Source organism: Halichoeres trimaculatus, unplaced genomic scaffold (genome assembly GCF_033239565.1).
Source record: "Halichoeres trimaculatus isolate MK-OKI-2021-1 unplaced genomic scaffold, fHalTri1.1 fHalTri1_scaffold_15, whole genome shotgun sequence".
In the NCBI taxonomy this organism is placed as follows: domain Eukaryota; kingdom Metazoa; phylum Chordata; class Actinopteri; order Labriformes; family Labridae; genus Halichoeres; species Halichoeres trimaculatus.
In genome coordinates, this window is record NW_027437193.1 from 11,840,342 (window position 1) to 11,858,547 (window position 18,206).

General features: G+C 39.6%; 1 protein-coding gene across 1 annotated transcript in view; it reads right to left on the bottom strand.

Annotated features, from left to right (window-relative positions):
- The window catches only part of LOC141804465 (pituitary adenylate cyclase-activating polypeptide type I receptor-like), a 30,498-nt gene that overhangs the window by 5,228 nt on the left and 7,064 nt on the right, over positions 1-18,206 (bottom strand). The window contains exons 3-9 of the mRNA XM_074688901.1: positions 10,057-10,164; positions 6,234-6,334; positions 5,697-5,794; positions 5,146-5,278; positions 4,752-4,905; positions 1,226-1,286; positions 1,029-1,098 (exon numbers count right to left, since the gene is read on the bottom strand). Of these exons, the coding sequence (XP_074545002.1) occupies positions 1,029-1,098; positions 1,226-1,286; positions 4,752-4,905; positions 5,146-5,278; positions 5,697-5,794; positions 6,234-6,334; positions 10,057-10,164 (725 nt within the window). The remainder of the gene's footprint in view (positions 1-1,028; positions 1,099-1,225; positions 1,287-4,751; positions 4,906-5,145; positions 5,279-5,696; positions 5,795-6,233; positions 6,335-10,056; positions 10,165-18,206) is intronic.

Below are 18,206 nucleotides of genomic sequence, written 5' to 3' on the forward strand. Positions count from 1 at the left end.
CCAACTCTACTTTGGTAGAGATCTCCCTTGAGCGGCTTCTAGACAAGACAGTTATGGCGCCAACTACAGGCCTGGCATGCTAACTACAGCGTTTTCAGTCCCTCTGCATTCATGTAATCGCAGATTTTCTTTCACTGCGGTTTAGCGTTTCCAGATGAAACGTTGTGGTGTAAACGGGGCCTTGAAGAGACAGCATTTCAAAGAGAGATTGAAATGATGGTTTTCTTTAACACCAGTGCGAGAAAAAGAGCAATTTTCCTGCAACTATGAGGGCAAAACAGAGATAGTATAAAGCCTAAAAAAACACAACACCTCCACTTTAAAGTGATACTCCAGGATGGAACAAGTTGGGTCCTATCACAATAAACGGACTCCCACCGAAAAAATCTGATACCAATCTGCATTCTGGCTTTATTTAGAGAATTTTCGGTGTGTTACTTTCACACAAAAACACCGCTAAATAAGGCTCTAGTTCTCACCGTGTCTCTTCGTCCTGGCAGACAACCTGCGTTTGTTTGTATCTGGCACGCCGCGCACACGGACTGATACACTAAGCGGCGAGCGCCTCGTAGCCAGCTGTGGCTCTGCAGCAGAGGTAGCGCCGTTTTACGACACGATGAGAACTAGAGCCTTATTTAGCGGTGTTTTTGTGTGAAAGTAACGCGCTGAAAATTCTCTAAATAAAGCGTGAATGCAGTCCATTTATTTGTGTTTTTGTTCAAGTAAAAAATGGCCCCGTCTGAGTGCAGAGGAAACCGGCAGAGGAGCAGGGAGGGGGTGTTTGGTGCGAGCACCGTGGGCTTCTGCTGCACAAAAACACTGGTGTAGGGGTAATTTCTGCCCTAAACCTTGTGATAGGACCCAACTTGTTCCATCCCGGAGTATCACTTTAAGATATTTCTAAGGCTCTAGATGTATTGGAGGCCCTTTAAACCCTTGATAAATCATTCAACCAAAGGCTTAATAGTTAGTGCAAACACAACAGCTGACCACCTTTCTAGCTTACAGCTCTAGAGCTCACCACTTACCAGCAGTGATGCTGTGATCGGCCCTTTAATAATCCACCAAATAGCAACATTCTCAGTGTCATCCCAGCATCTGCATTCAAAGAGAATGAGCATGAATTAATTTTTATGGTACAACCACACGAAAAAACACATCTACAGTTTAACACTGTAATCATAGGAGTGAATGTATTGGAAAATAATATTGTGTAATATCATACCCGCTGTTATCAAAGAAGAATCTAGTCAACACCCAGAGTATAAGAACTGTAGACGGGACTCCTACAAAATAAGAGCAGAGATTTATTATCATGCACTGAGTTTCTGTGTGTCACAAATTTGAAGCCAAACTTCAGGTCTGGTTTACATGTTTACTGCATGTTTTAATGGAAATGTCCTCAAGCAGACTTTTTATTTACTCTCTTTATTCAAATAATCTCCTGCAGAGGCTCAGGATGAAAGCAGCAGGCAGGTGACGGAGCAAGATAGTACAAACAGAGAGATAAAACGTGTTAGAGTGAATGTGGTTGTTGAGTAAACAGACACACACAAAGAAACTTGTGGACAGAGATATAAAACTGCACAGATTTGTTTTTGAATCAGATGGAATTGCGATTTGTAGGGTCGCAGTCAAGTGTTTGTAGTGTTAAATCTAAGATACAAACAGTCACTTTTGTAAAGTCTGACAAAGGCATTGCTGATTTTTTTTTCTCCCAGTGCCTTTTCAATCAAGTTCTCTCTGTTTGAACTTTGTGCATCTTTAAAAAGTAACTGATGGATCCAATTTCTGGGTCCAGAGCCCCTCCATGCTTGGCCAGCTCTGCAGTGTGGCCATCAGAACTGTGCTTGTTTCCCGTGGGGGGCCTTGTGACCATCAAGCTGATGCTAAAGGGACTGTTTTATATTTTCTTCTTTGAGTTTGAGAGATTTTGTCGATGACTCCTACTGTTAATGTTTTTAGGACAAATGCAAGTGATACGGAAAATCTAAAATCAATGAGCGAAAATGGCATTTATGAAAACGCAGCTGGTCTTTAACTTGAAAATTCAGCTTCTGTCTCAAACTATCAAAGGAGGTACGCTGCCGTTTGTTTTCCCCTTCACTGCTGCACTAAATGTAAATACATAAGACACACCTGACAGGCTTCAACAGCGAAACACAAGGAAAACAACAAAGAAAGCTGAACAAGCAGCTCAGTGTTACATGAAAGGAAAGTGCTTCAAATTTGGAGGAACCAATAAGACAGGGTAAAAAGAGACAAAGGCAGTGAAAGAGCACAGCCGCAATCATTTCTAGCATCAACACGGTGTTTTCAGGTTTCAGGTATTGATTTAGTCCCTCATTAAATTGTGTGCACTTTCTTACACTTTTGTACTTTTACTTTTAATCTACACACACAATCAATACAGAGTGTGAGTTTACTTTGCGTTACAAGCTACACACATGCACACACAGCACTGTTCTGTCAATTTACAAAGATCCCATCTTTTTCCTCTCACGCCCCTGTTACCATCTCTGATGCCTGCACAACAGTTTTACGCTTCATTGATGGTTGCATCTTTTACATAAGGCTGCATGTCACAGTTGTATTGAAGTCCAGCCTTGAACTGACAGTTAAAAGGGGCTAATGACTGAATATCAGTTCCACGAGCGTTAGAGTTAATAACAGGAAAATGTGTAAGTGCAATTCAGTATTCTTTAATTAAACATCATCTCAAACAAAAGCCTCACATTAGCATATGAATCAGTGCCTCTTTGACAGATCCTCAAGTGTCCACAGGAAGCCTCTCAAATGGATGGTTTATTGTTTAGTACATCCACATATGGCTTTTTTATTTGTTCAGATGAGAGGGCTGTTACGATTCAATCAACCATATGCTCAATGACGAAACCCCATTCATTCTTCTCAGAGGGCTTCATTCTGAGAAAGAAGTCTGCATCTGATGTGTGATGTGTGCAGTGATCATAAAATGCTGAATAACTTTGAAGAATGTTTACTTACTCGTCTGAAAGGTATACAGTGAAGGGAGAAAATTGTAAAACATGGGAAATGCTAAAGAAAGAAACCAAAGTTTCTGCTGAGTTTGAGTTTTACGACAACGCATTTAAAAAAAAATCGAAAACTTAAACTCGAAATTTTTGAGATAAAAAGTAGAATTTCTAGAGTTTGTAAAGTCACAAGTTTACAACTTATTGAACTCAAAACTTACTGGTATATAAAGTTACAATTTTAAGACTTTATAGACCAGTAAATTCCGATTTCTCAAAGATTTATGTGGCTTTGAATGTGTAGGTTGTTTAGTACTTCACTTCAAGATGGACCAAATTAACAGCCTCATCAGATACTTTTGAGTTGGTCTCAGCCATAAGAAGATAATACTGGTTTTAGCCCAGAGTCATCGCATTCTTACAAGCAGTCGGACTCTGAAAAGACGTTGTCGTGCCATGGGGCTGTTCAGAAGAAAGCAGCACACTTAACTTGAGGAGGTGTTTAGGCTTATCAGGTGCATTTAATAAAAGGAATGAAAACAAAGTAAAGTAAACAAGTGATCTCGGGCTTCTGCAGCAGAGACCAGAGCAATCGATTACAGTTTACAGTTCACTGTGACTTCTTAGTAGATCACAGATGGACAAATAGATTGTAAAAAAGAAACGTGAAAACACCTGATATCGCCCATATCTGTCACAAAACAATCTTCAATTTTACAATTGTTTTTTTTTTTTTTTTACAGCTTAGCTTTTTTTAGCTTATCACATCTGCATCTCTCAAGCGTGGCATCCCCGTGCACCAACTTATATCCGGGACTTGTGATTTCATAAACAGGAATATTTACGACTTTACAAGGTCATAAATTTGTGACTTCATTAACTCACAAGTTTACTAGTTTATTAAGTCATAAATTTTCCACTTGATGAACTTGCAAATTTTGGAGTTTCTAAAGTCGTAAATTTGCGACTTTAGGAACTCAGAAATTTATTTATTTATATAATTTATTTAGTGGCCCTAATACGCCTTAGTAGAGTTTGGTCAAGTGCTTAGTTTCAGAAAATTAGTGTTGGCTGTTTAGTATGGGTGGGGGGGGAACGAAAATCAATGTACCGGGATTTTTTGTTTGAAAAAAGTTACCACTTTCCTCAAGCAGAGGGTGAAAGGTTTCTCTCTGACTCAGGTGATGTGCTTTTTATGGGAAAATATGGCTCCTGATGTAGTCTGTAGACATTGTCATCATCATTAAACTTTTTCACATGGTCTGGTGTTAAAAAGCAAACAAAAAATTGCAAGAATGGTGAATATCAAAGAATCGCAACTCAAATTGAATCGTCAGCCCCAAAAATAATAGAATAACATGGTGAGAATAGTATACCATCCAAGCCTTACTTTTTGGGATTACAACTGCAGACACCAAAGTGCAAAAATTACAACAATTCCAATAAGCTATGAACAACCATCGAACTAAAATCTAACTTCACAGTGTTCACATCTCTCTTTCCAATCTCTTTGATCACCTATGGTCTTCCACGTTCTTCTCTTTGGCTCCTTTCACAGGAGTCGTGCCACACACATTTTTCAAATTTGCCTTTAACACCTTTGATGAGGACAGGATTGTTTTTAGAAGTACCCTTATACACATAGATGTAGCCTTAGTCTCCAATGTGAGAGTTCAGGGCAGGCATTTTTTACAAGTGTGTCATCAATATCACAACAAGAATTTAAATATTGAAGTCTGCTTCAATATTTCTACTCACCCCATCCAATCAGGATGTACCACCAGAAGTATTTCCTCTGAGAGACGAAGGTCAGGGCCAGCAGCGTCTGCAGATACATGCCCTCCACCAGCAGCCAGAAGTAATTTGCCAGAATACTGAACTGGAAGAACGCCACAGCAGACTTACACGCTGCCTAGAGAGGACACAATAACACATGGTAATTGATGTTGGAGATGTTGTTACAGAAAGACGAGCTTACATGCAGCTTCGGTTGTAGTTACATATAGGTTTTTGTAGTTATCCAACAATCCTGCTCACTAAAACTCTGATTTTCCCATCAGCATCTTCCCTGTCTCTTTTCTGCTCTAATTCGATCACACGTCCGTCAAATCTGTTGCATGATGGAAACATAATGGAATGATGAGCAGCTCACCGTGGATACAGAGCAGTGGTCCAGAGTCTCATCAGCAAACAGAACAGTGTCTTTGATGAAAACAGCACTGGCTCTCAGTACAAAGGAGGAAAACAGGTTGATGTGGATGTAGTTTCTGGTACAGCGGAACTTTCTGGAGACACAAAACAGAGGGAGAGGGATGAAGGACACTTGATCTTCTTCTTTTTAATCACTCATCTTTCTGTGTGTGTAGCAATCAGCATGCTAGTTAGAAATCAGAAAATAGTTGTGATTTTCAAACATATTACATCATTTTTTCTTTTTGATCATCATCAAATTTAAAAGTCAAATTCTACTCAGGATTAAAAGCAAGTGCACAATATTTGTATGTATAAGAAGCAGCCCAGACCTCTGCTGAACTGGGTCTTAGGCTTAGATATTCGTGTCTCCTCTCTTAACACTCCAGAGTCGTGCCTCCAGTACATTAATGTTGGATGAGTGAGCATCCTAGCTGTCGTTTCTGTTTTTGTCCTGTGTTCTTTTTTGGTGTGTGTGTGTTTCTGGGACAGTGTGTGCTCCTCTGGACTCACCTGAAGGCTGTGAACACCACTATGGCTGTAATGAGGGAGATGAGGGAGGTGGCGTAGCCCACAGTGTAAACCTGTCTAAACGTAGAGAGGTAACTTGTCTAAAGAGAGACACAGAGAGAAGGATACAGAGAGTGAGTAAAATGTGAAGTCTAGAGTGAATGTCATAGAAAAGTGTTACACAGCACGGCCGAAAACATGGGACTGTCAAAACATGCCAAGACCAATATTGACTCGCTTTTAGTATTGTGGTTTTTCAAGTTTCCAGCTCCATCACCGTCACTGCTGGAGGGCTGTGTTGCTGCCCACTGAATTATGCGCATGTCATTTTTGGAGCTTAATTAAAGGTGTGGAAACTGAAATTTATTCGACAATGCCGCTGATTTATTTTGTCTGGTAAAATGCACAAAACAAGAATTGAATGAATATGTATTGCTAACAAATAGAGGAAATACTGCTGGCAGTTAGTCAGGGCAAATGATCAGTTATAAGCCAAGTTTGATTGATTTGCATATTTAAATATTGGAAGATGATGTTTACCTCAGTTTCAGGCTCACTGTCATCACTGAACGCACAGGCCTCCTCATAATGTGGATACATTTCTGACCAGCCATCATCCGTGCAGTTCCTGTACACATGCCCTGATGTGGAACACAAAGAGAAGTTTCACTGGTCCAAGTGAACCAAGTTTAAACCCCGGCACAGGTTTTTCTACCAAGTTGCTCAAACAGCCAATATGGAAGTGCAAAGAACTGTAGTCCTGTAGTTGTGCTTTGCTCTTCCTCTTCATTCGCATGAGGCTAAGTTGCAGGACCACTCTCAACTGTTGCCAGAGCATTGATGGTCATTGTCAGCCGAGACACAGCACTGACCAGCTGACTTGTGTGCACAGCGATGGCCTAAGTGTCACGGCCCCATTGGACACAGCAGTCACCTCCTGTGCAATGGCCTGTAACCCATCTGTCTGATTTCTCCAACTCCATGGCTTCAGACTTGATTTTACATTTACGGCCACTCTGCCCTCCCAAACTCTCCATTGTGACAGCTGGTAGCACACGCAAAATCCTCATTAAATAGGATGTTTTGCACCTGTTACCAATTGTGCACGCAATCACTGTAGATCACAATGCACCCACTAATAGCATGAGCAAGTTGTAAGCATGCATGCACAATTTAGCGTTTGTTATTTAGGATCTTGGTAGATCAGGCCCTTAATTGACCATTTGAGGCTACCTCTGAAGGCAAATCAGTCCCTGTAGGAGTCAACATAAAAGTGTCTTTTTTACATTAGAAATAAACATGTTTACAGACCAGTTCAAAAAATTTCTATCTGTAGTATACACACTGTGAAAACAGTATTATATATATATATATATATATATATATATATATATATATATATATATATATATATATATATATATATATATATATATATATATATATAAATATATATATATATATATATATATACACATATATATATATACTGTAATACTATAAAGGCAGAGTGATGCATACATTCGCGTAAAGCTAAGCTGACTGAAGGGGTGGGAAGAAAAATAAAAAATCTGGATTTCGTGTTTGACAATATCAAAACTGGGAGTCTTTGTCAGAAATTTTTTTTTTTTTCAAATTCAAATTCTTCATTTCAGTCTTTGTTTATACACTGCATTGGAATAAAGTTACCATTTTTCTCCAGCAGAAGGTGAAATGTTTCTCTCTCCAAAATTGTTAATATCGAAGAAATGCGATTTAAATTCGAATTGGCAGCCCCAACATTGTTATAGAATCGAAATACAAAATGAGCATAGTGCCCAGCCCTAGTGCACTGTAGGTGTTTGTCTGCCTAAGCGTGACTTCAATGCTGGGCCACTTGACCAGTCAAGAAAAAGGTTTTATAGCCAGATATTGAAAGGCAAAAATGAAGCCTACGTAGCTTAAAGAAAAATCTTGAAATAGGGTAGGAAAAAATTTAAGTTCTCAGATATCTTTTACTCTTAACAGCCAATTCAGGAGACATTTTTGTCTTATAATATCTTGAAATAAAACATTTTCTGGACTTCTCAGGTGACTGTGGCTCTTATTAAGTGAAATACAACATTGTGACCAAGAATAAGACACAAACACTGGCTTGGATCTTGTTTTTTTGCAGTGTGCATCAGTGACCTGTACAGTTTATGGTCCATCCATGCACTGGATTAGTACAGTAGTCCCCCAGCAAAGCTCACAGGGGGCTTTGGGAGGAACAAGGGGCCCATTACATGACAACGGTTTTGGGGTGAAACGCAAACGTTTTGTTGCGTTTCAGCCACACGGTTACACGGAAACAGCGTTTTAGCTGACCTAAAACGCAAACTTTTGAAAACGGCCTCCAGAGTGGGATTTTTCTGAAACGCTGCCGACACCGTTGCCGTGTAAACAGTAAGCCGGCGTTTTCAGCCGACGTCACATTCCGCCTTGCTCAAGCGCATACAACAGGACAACAGTACCATTGTTACGATCGTCACCAACTACCGTGTTGTGCTTGTGCTGCTCGATCTGCCTTATCTGCTGACTGTCTTTCAACACAATGAGCATCTGTTGCTCCACTTTTGCACCAGTATTCACCAGTACACCAGATGATCAGCTCAACTCTACTTTAGTGGAGATTCCCCCGAAGCTGCTTCTGGACAAGGCAGTTGTAGCACCACCTGCAGGCCTGGCATGCTTACTACAGAGTTTTCAGTCCCTCAGCGTTTCTGTGTGAACCCAGATTTTTTTTCCCTGCGTTTTTGCTGCATTTTAGCGTTTTCAGATTAAACGTTGTGTAAACGGGGCCCAAGTCTTTTTTTTTCTTTTTTTTTTCTTCCTAGTAGGCCGGCAAAATGAGAAGTTTGCTCTGTCTTTCAGTGCAGTACCTAAACAGCTTCAGTCAGCTGCAACCACAGACAGAAGCTCCCTCAGTGAGAAGCATGTAGTTGATTGGCCTGCAAAAAGCATTAATCCAGCATTATCCTTTGGTCCAAATGTAACTTCTGGCTCCAAAAGATGAACATAGTCACAAACAACAAACAAAGGCAACAAAGCCAGTGCTCTACAACTTTGTTCTTAGATAACCTTGAGTTAGCCTTGATTGTAATGGTAGAATGAACTTTCTTTAAACAGGTAAATTTACTTATTGCTCCCATTTTAGCCTTAAACTGTGAATGCAAATTTCACCAATTTTCCTTTTTTTTTCTTCAGTTGAAGTTTCTTGAATTTACATCTGTTTTTGTCATGCAATTAATTTTATAAATTATCACTCGAGCTGCATGGTGCTAAGAAGTTGTCCTCCCTCCACATTTGGATGACTGCCCTGACATTTCCCTGCTTGCACCATTTAACTCCATTAGTTCACCCACTCAGAAAACATTTGATGCTTTCACATCCTTGTTCCGGTCCTCCGACAGTCACTTCTTGTAAATGTCCACTTAGAAGCTGCAGGTATCAGGAGAAAAATGTCAGCTAGATCAATTCATGCACTGCTGCGTAATAAGGACAGCAAAAAAAAAAAATCACGCAGGGATGCATGATGGTGAATTTACTCAGTTTCCTCCAAGCAGAGCAAACAGGAGAAGATGCTGCCAAGACTCTGGCCTGACGGGGATCCGTAATTCAGGTCCTAATGAGCCACAATGCTGATCTAGGTTGAGAGGAAGGAACCTTAATGAGGCTGACCCGTTTACCATAATGATGATGATCATAATGACACTTCTATAAAGACAACAGAAATAAACAATCCACATTTAATATTCATTACATGCATTCAAAGAGAGATGAGTTTAAAAATGCACTGGTTGTCCTATAAATGCAAACTATCAATAATTGATTGAGGATTACTCAGCACATAACACTTCACTCTTTCAAACCTCTGTTTTAATTGTTTAATATAAATAAGAGGATATTTTTGAAAGAATATTCACTCTTGATATGAAGCCTCCCTAACCTGATAACACTGTGACTTCCATGACAGTAATATTAGAAAGAAAACGTCTTTTGGTGACTGTTTTCTGAAAGCACACATCCTTAAACAGCCCAGGAGGATGCCACACTGGGATGTGCACACATGAACTACACAACACGTCACTTCTTCTGCCAGAAACTTCCCAGTTGATGTATATTCTCACCAACTAACGAACATGAATATTTCATCAGTGTGCCTCTTCATCAGACTCCTGCTTGCCACAGCTCTGCAGTTTACAGAGCTGATAAACACACTGAGTGGTGGAGTCACAGAGCACCACTGAAGAACAAGACTTCAGCTGTTGTTTTGGTTCAAAAAACTGAGGGTGCAGTTTTCTCTTCTGTGTGTCTTGGGGTTTGAAGTGATGGGGGAACCAACCTTGATTGCTGGAGAAGTGCTGGAAGACTTCAGAACAGGAAATGTTGACAACCTGTCCTACTTCAGCTCGGAGCCAGCATCCGATCCCGTCCCACTCTGTTTTACATCCTAGAAAACACAAAGTCAATCAATGAGTTTCTTCTCTATTATGTCTGGTGTGAAAGGGATAATGTAATGTGTGGTTAGAGGGGTTTATGGGAAAGAAAACCCTGACAGACAATTTTGATGACATTTTTCATACAACCTTAGCAACAGGGATCAAAACCATGGTTTAAAAATTAAAGGTAGAGTCTGCAGGAATTTTTATTACATGTTTGTAAACACAAATTCAAACTGGGCTCCTACTCTCTAGATCAGTGCCAGCGGCAGCACACACCCACAGCCTCTGACCGTGGCTATGTGAATATATTCACTCGCCTACCAACCACCTGCAGCATCCTGTTTCTACATGAGAGACTTGAGAGCCGTGTACGTGACTTTGCAAGTTAGCACAAGCTAATTACCGGGCTATTTGACACTCGTGCCATTCTGCGTCCTGGGCTGCTCTCCAAGTGCCCAAAATTGAGTGGAAAAAGCCAAGCTTTACCCTCGTTTAGCAAAGAGCTTTATCTGATTGGCATTTCGTTTCACTTTGGTTGTGTTTTTCTTGCAACGTGCTATGTCCACTATCTTAGGCCTGAACCACACGTATATGGATATTTTTTTGATCGGATATTTTTTTTCCTCGTTTAAAAAAAAATCTCCGTCCCCACCACAGGAATATCTCTGTCCATACGAAGAGGCCAAACTGAAAACGATCGCCTCTGAAGCCTGCAATGCCATGCCTGGCAGATAAGTGGCAGGTTAGCAAAACGTGAAAACCATAGAAGAAGAACGTTATGAGCATGCGCAGTCAAACACAGTGACTTGTTGCTTGGCGCTTGACGTCATCGTGTCAACACCAGCTCTGTTTAACACCGCTACACGGATCCACTCAACCGGATATTCTTTTATTTCTTCACTTTTTTATCCGTTTTTAAAAATCTCCGTTTATGTGGGTGAAGTCGCCGTGTTCGTGTGGTTGAGAGGTCCAATTGGACAGAAAAATGTGCATTTAGGAATATATCCATATACGTGTGGTTCAGGCCTTAGCCATTTGGGATAGCTTCTTCCACTTGCTAATCGACACCCAAAGTCACTTGCGCACTGTGATTGGCTGATATAACCATGCCCAGAAACGTCCCGATACAACCCAAACATCAACAAACAGGCAGAGGAGAGGGTTCGAGGCAGACACAGACACTGACACACATGTAAGAAGCCTACCCTGTAAGAGATGATTAAGCAGAATTATTCCTTTAAAGTTGACATATTATTTTTTAGGGTTGGACACATCACATCAGACACATCTTTAGTCAGTTGGCTAACAAAGATCACTGTTCTCTCAAACTTTCAGTCTGCCTAATAGATTCAGCTTGCACTGCTGAGTCTTTTACTCAACGCTCTTTTGAACTATTTGCTTCCAACCATCCTGGCCAAAAACTGCTCCAAATAGTTTCTGCAAGATTTTAACATAATGGAATATTGCATTGCTTAACAATTACAAGAAATGTCTTAACAGAAGCTTAACAGTTACAAGAAAGATAGTAAAATCTAACAGCTGCATAAACACACATGAAACTCTGCAGATCAGACAGTTCATCATCTGTAAAACAGACAACCAAGACTTCTGACGCCATCGAGATTCAATCAGTCTTAAAAACACACCTTCTGGCAGCTACTATATACACTTCCTGGCTATGCAGAGGGGAAAAAACACTTCTGAGAGTGACACACACGTGTCAGGAAATGGGACTTTTGGCTCTAGTTCATCATCCCCAGTGAAAGATAAGGATCAATTGTTATTCAGCTGACCTTTCACAGATTCAAGTCCTGTGTGTGTGAATTTGCACGTGTCACTCTCTCAGTAGCTCAACCCATCCATAGCTGACACTCAAAAGTGCCAAAAAAAAAAAGTTAAGGATTTTCTGGTGGCAACCTTCTTTTTATTATTATTACCATTTATACATCCTTCTGGTGGGCCTCTTTAATGTTTGATTCTGATAGTGCTCATCATGTCTGTCAGCTTTGTCCGATCACATTCACATCAGACGATTTTCTCTGTCTGCAGGACTGAAACTGTCTCACACATTCACAGAAAAACAAGAGACAACCTCGAATTTCCTCCACTCTTCAGAGATTTTGATGGTGACATTTGAGTGGAGTGTTGTTTTTTGCAGTTATTCCTTAAGTGCTTATTATTCTCTGATTTTTTTTGTCTTTCTTTGCCTTTTCACATTTTTCTGTAATTTTTGCATGTTTTCCTGTCACTTGGGTTATAGAGGCAAAAACTGAAACTTTTCCTCTTCTTTCTTGAAGCCAAGTCTGGTGGTTATTTTTTTGATTGTGAATAAATGCCTGTCATGCCTGCAAAATGTGTTTCCACTTTGCTCCATTCTTCTAAATTCTTTACCAACCTTGGCCAGATCATTTTCAGGTTCTTTGTTTGACACGCCAAACATGAAATGTTAAGCGTGTTGATGAATAAATATGATGAAATATATATGACGGCCTCAGCAGGAAATGCTCTTCATCAACATCCTGCTGAGTGAAGAGAATTAATTTCTAGATGCAGGCACATTGTACTTATGTTTCTGTCAGAAAACACCCTGGGCTCTTTTTTGATGGTATCATGTTCCTCAGAATATTCAGTGCTGGAGGATTTGGCATTTTTACTGAAGAAGATGGAGCTGAAAATGTATTTGGTCTTAAATTTAAGTCTGGTTTCAGCCTTGGGTATAAATTCCCTGTCGTATTAGCTTTTTATAAAGAGAAAAAAAAAAAAAGAACCACTGCTGCTGACATTTCCCAGCTGCGGATGAGAATGGCCGTGTATATTTGAATTCCTGTACAGTCGGCTTATGACAATGATTTATATTTTCCGCAGAGGTGGTGTTATGTCCAATCTGTCACCTTGCTTCCTGATGCCGTGCCCTCAAACATATGGTTATTCCATTATATTCCAGTAATCCAAGATTTATCATGGTACATTCAGCACAACATGGCCGGTGTCATATGAAGCAGGAGGCCTTACATTTCATAAAAGAAGAGGGGAACCCAAATCTGCCTGGAATGTAGATATGGATTTGTTTTTGGTCCTGGATCAGATTCATGGCAACAGGATTGAAAGAGGAATCCTGCACGTGGAGAGCCTGATTGATGGTTATGACACCCTGAGATGAATTTCCTTCAAATCAAATCTTTCTGTTGGTCAGATATATCTATTTTATTTATTAGTCCTTGAAAAAGAATTGCTCTGAGAGGCTTACAGCTCCTTACGCACACCGGAAATTAACAACATCTACTGACTGCTTTCATTTATCTGCAACAGAGCAGTAATTTACAGACTGCAACTCCTCAGCAGTTTTCTCTCAATATTTCTTAAACCTCACTCTCCCATGTGTCCATATTTTACAAAACTAACACCCAGCACCCAATCAGGGGGTCTAAAAACAGGGACGTCACCTTCATTTTACCCACAGGATACAAAAGACATTGGTATGTGCAATTATTCATGGGAGACCTGGGAGTTGGATGATTCACATCAGTGTCTCCTCTGGTGCTTTCAAGCTGACTCAGACAGATATTCCTGAAGCTCAGAATCCAGGAGGGGAAGAGGCATCATTTAGGATACACTTATAGCTCTCAGGTCTGTCATCTCATTGAGTGACACACAATGGGACGTGGTCTCATGGGGAGCAAATGAGCTGTGAGGGATGTGGTGACTCATACACACCAGCTCAGGTTTGGCTCATTATACAGTTTTGAAAAGCTATATTTCAAATACAGCTTAAATATTTATGTCTGGGTCTATTGGTTCTATTGTTGTGGCAGAGCTCATTTCCAACCGTTTTCTTTATGTTTTCTTTAAACACAGGACAGATTGCCAGCTCATCATGTAGAGATAGACGACTTGCTTATATAAAGTAAAAAAAAAAAGAAAGAAAGAAAAAAACTGCCAATAGGGCAAAAAAAAAAAAAAACTAAACAACTGCATTTTTCTCACTGATTTTTTTTAATCCTTTAAAAGAAATTCAGACATAATTTTTATTATTTGATATCTTGAAGTAAAACATTTCTCTGGACTGTCATGTTTGGCTCATATTAAGTCTTGTAAGACAACTTAAAATATAAGACATAAACACATTCTTAGATTTTAGCTGCAAAACAACAGCCCTGACCACAGGGGGCGCTAAAATTCAGAAAAACAAACAAAAAAAGGCACCTAAAGGTCCCATATTATACTCCTTTTCTGCAGTTTAACATGGATCATAGATGTCTTCATGAAATGGTAGTAACATGTTTTGGTCCAAAAAGCCAGTAAATCAAACACAGCAGCACTGTTTCCAGGCTCTCATAGCCCCTCTGTTCAGAACGCTCTAATTTAGTGGGCGTGGCCTTCATACGACAATGTTTAGAAAACAACGAAGCTTGTTTACCATAACATTACAGGCCAAAACAACAGGATAACTGCAGCTAAAGTTAGCATCCTGAAGCTAACACAGAGACAGGGGGGGCACTGAGGAAAAGCTCTTACATCTGCTCCACAGCACACAGCATTTAAAATACTCACATTTCCAGAGTCTGAGGTTTGTTGGCGGATGGTTGGTAATGCACCTGGATTCAGGACCAGTCTCTTCACTAGCTCTCTGTTGTACTGTCCTAAGTTGGAGAAGCAGTCGGCCGTGAAGTGACTAGCACACACATACACAGTTCTACTGAGTGTAGCTGGCAAATTTCCTTGATAAATGAACTCTAGCCACTTAGTCTTGTCTCCTTCCGAGATGGGAAGCTTGTGCTTGGAACTATGTGGCTGTTTACAGCCAAAAACAGCCACACTCCTCTCTCCAGCAGCAGGTGGGAAGTAATTGGGGGTATCTGCTCTGGTGGACCAATCAGGTCAGACTTGCTCCTGATTGGTCAAAAAAGGGAATCATTGACATCGGCAAATCCCCAAAATCCAAGCAGCTCGTTTTAGGTCAGGATTTTACATTCACAAGCACTACTAAGTACAGGTTTTGTTATTAAATACCACATTTTGTGGGCTTGGAGGAAAGCCAAAGACCCACAAATTTCACTAAAAGACTTAATGAAGTGATTTTTGCACAATATGGGACCTTTAAATGAGCAGATAATCAATTTGTACATTCCTCTTCATGCATGGATCTCACCTGGAAAATGATACAAAATTTTCTGTAAGGAGCTTACTTTGTCACTTCTACTGAATCAGGGCACACATGATGCCACAGGCACAATATTTATGAACACTGGAATTTTGGGAAAGATTTAGAGATTTGACCAAAGAGTTTCAAAAGTAATTTGCAAAGAGAAAAGCCTGTCAAGAAGGGCTTCAGTGTAACACAAGTTTACTCGTGGAGAATAATTTGAATCACTGTCCTGTATAGGTGATCAAAAATACTATACAATATTTGCAACAATAGTGCTGACTTCAGAGAAATGACTCTTAAAGTTCACAGTTTTAGTCTCAGTTTGAGCTCTATATGCTTTGGATGTGTGCTTTGCATAATAAGGAGAACTGTTTTCCGCATGCAGTGCCAAATTTACATCATCAGGCATGCACAGTCACCTGCACAGTATGAATATTAATTCCTCTTTATAAACTCTAGCTTTATCTCCTACTTTTTAATGTCTCTTTTCCCTCTCAGTTTGCTTAATACTCTGGTGAAACACACTGTGTTGGATGTGAAGTGTGTAAAAAATAAATAAATAAATAAATATGATGTTTTCATTTGTTGGTATGACTAATTTACTGTAATTGTACCCCACCTTCAGTCCAATTCTCATTTGAATTAATAAACAAACAGTGTCAATGTTTCACCAAATACACTGCAGGGCAGAACAACTTTGAATTTAGCCTGCACAAGAAGAGTTTTAAAAATGTAATTCCATTTCTTCCAGGTTTGTTTTGAAGAAAACACTGACACCATATCAAATCCTAGAGAATAAATTGTTTTGGGGGAGTGCTGAAGTGTGATATTACAGTATAAAATATTTGTGTGGGGCCCAAAAAGACATAGAGGTGAGACAAATCTGAAATGAGGATTTCTCCCAGATCTGTTTGTGAAAGGACCAAAGTTTGATTCAAAGGAAGGAGAGTTTAGCACATAAAAGATATTTTGGTGCTCTCCTTGTGTCAAATATTTCATCAGACATGTTGACTGTAGCTTTTTTTATTGATTAACATGATGAATTTAGGCAGTCTCTCTTTTTTAGGCCTCTGGGTGTATGGATTAGATAAAACCTTTACGTTACTGTTCTACAGGGCATGTATTGACTTCATCTCTCATAATGGCTTCATGGCTCAGAAATGTGTCTGTTAAGTGTTAGTGTGAGTGTGCAGTAGTGGGTCGGTTTGTACATTTGTGCATCTGTGCTACAAAAACTGTGCTCATAAAAACAGCAAAGCAGTGAACCTTTTTCCTAAGGGGGAGAAAAGTGAAGCTAATCTCAAGCGCTGAAATAAATAATAACAGTATAACATTTAAGTCGGTCACCGTCTTTGAAATTGAATTAGCATTCCAGCTCTGCTTTTTCCTGCTCTTACAGGCAGAATATCTGCTGTGATAACTCTACACTCCTGTCATCTTTAGAGAGCTCACTTGGCAGTCTTAGACACGACGTGTGTTTGAATGAAGCCGGCTTAGTGTAAAGAAAATTTCCTTTCTGCTGAGGGTTTCCATCAACACAAAGCTTCAATTAATTACAGTCCAAAAACAATGCCATATAACTGCTCCCTGTCATCTGTATATTGTTTTTGGAAACTTGTGTGGGTATGAAGACAATGAAAATGTCATTCAAGTGCATGGTGGGAGAATTAAGAATAGAGTTAGAAATTTGCAGATGTTGATCACTCACTCACTAAAAACGGTTGGGTTAAAAATAGCCCTTTTTTTTTTTTATATGACCCAGGAAGATGTGTAACCCAACAGATGAGTTAAATATTCTACCCAAATTATGGGTAAAATTAATTAAAATGCTGGGTTAAATTTCGGGATGTGTAGGTACTTTTTATAGGTACCAACCAAATTCTGTCAAAAGTACCGGGTACTGATTCACGTAAAATCAAAAGGTACCATATTTAGGTACCTAAACACATCCTTGCGTCTGTGGGGGAGTGGAAGAGAAGTGATTTTCCATGCAGGACATGAACACAGCATTGCAAGGTTATATACTGAAAAATAAATATGTTAAATTGAAAATTATTTAGATTTTATTATTGAACAATTTGATGTTTTTTACCACTTAAACACAAAAAAGTACTGAAAATTGGTACCTTTGAGTACCAATACCTATTGTCAGGTACCGGGGATTGGTACCGTATCATTTCGGATGTGAAAGGTACCCATCCCTTGTTAAATTAAATTATTTTTGGGTTGTTTCAACTCCATTTGTTTGTTCAGTAATCTATCCAAAAACTTGGTCACATTCACAGATACACGCATAAAAAAGAAGTTTGGTCCAACTTCACTTTATTTTAAACATATTTCACAAAGCCATGGTGCACTTACGGCTAGTCCATGCTGTGTAACACAGACCACTGGTTTGTGCTGTGGTGCACAGACAGCCTGTCATCTCTGTGCAATATTGTAGCATCTATTATTCATTGCATTCCCTCCTACTCACAAAATGTCGTCACCACAAAAACTACTTTGCTCAAACCATTGTCTTCAAATGTAAAGGAATAGTTATTCAAGGGTTGAGGGATTTTAATGCAGAGCTTGAGTTGCACAAAAATAACCCAGATATAACCCACTCTGAGTTAAACATTTCATAACCCAGCAGCTGAACTGATTAAATAACCCAGCTGTTTTAAGTGTGCACTCTTCAATTTTAGGAAATACATAGCGGTATGGTGTTCGGGGACTTTATACTGAGATGTTTTGGGGATTCAAGGATCTGTAGCTTTATTCATGAAAATGTGGATGTGTCAATGTGGGTTCTTATTTCTGGGAGTTGGCACTGGACTTGGTGAGAGGGGAAACATCTTCCAAGGAGTGATGCTTGTGGGAGGATCATGCTGAGTGCAACATGTTTTGGTTTAATCCCATCAG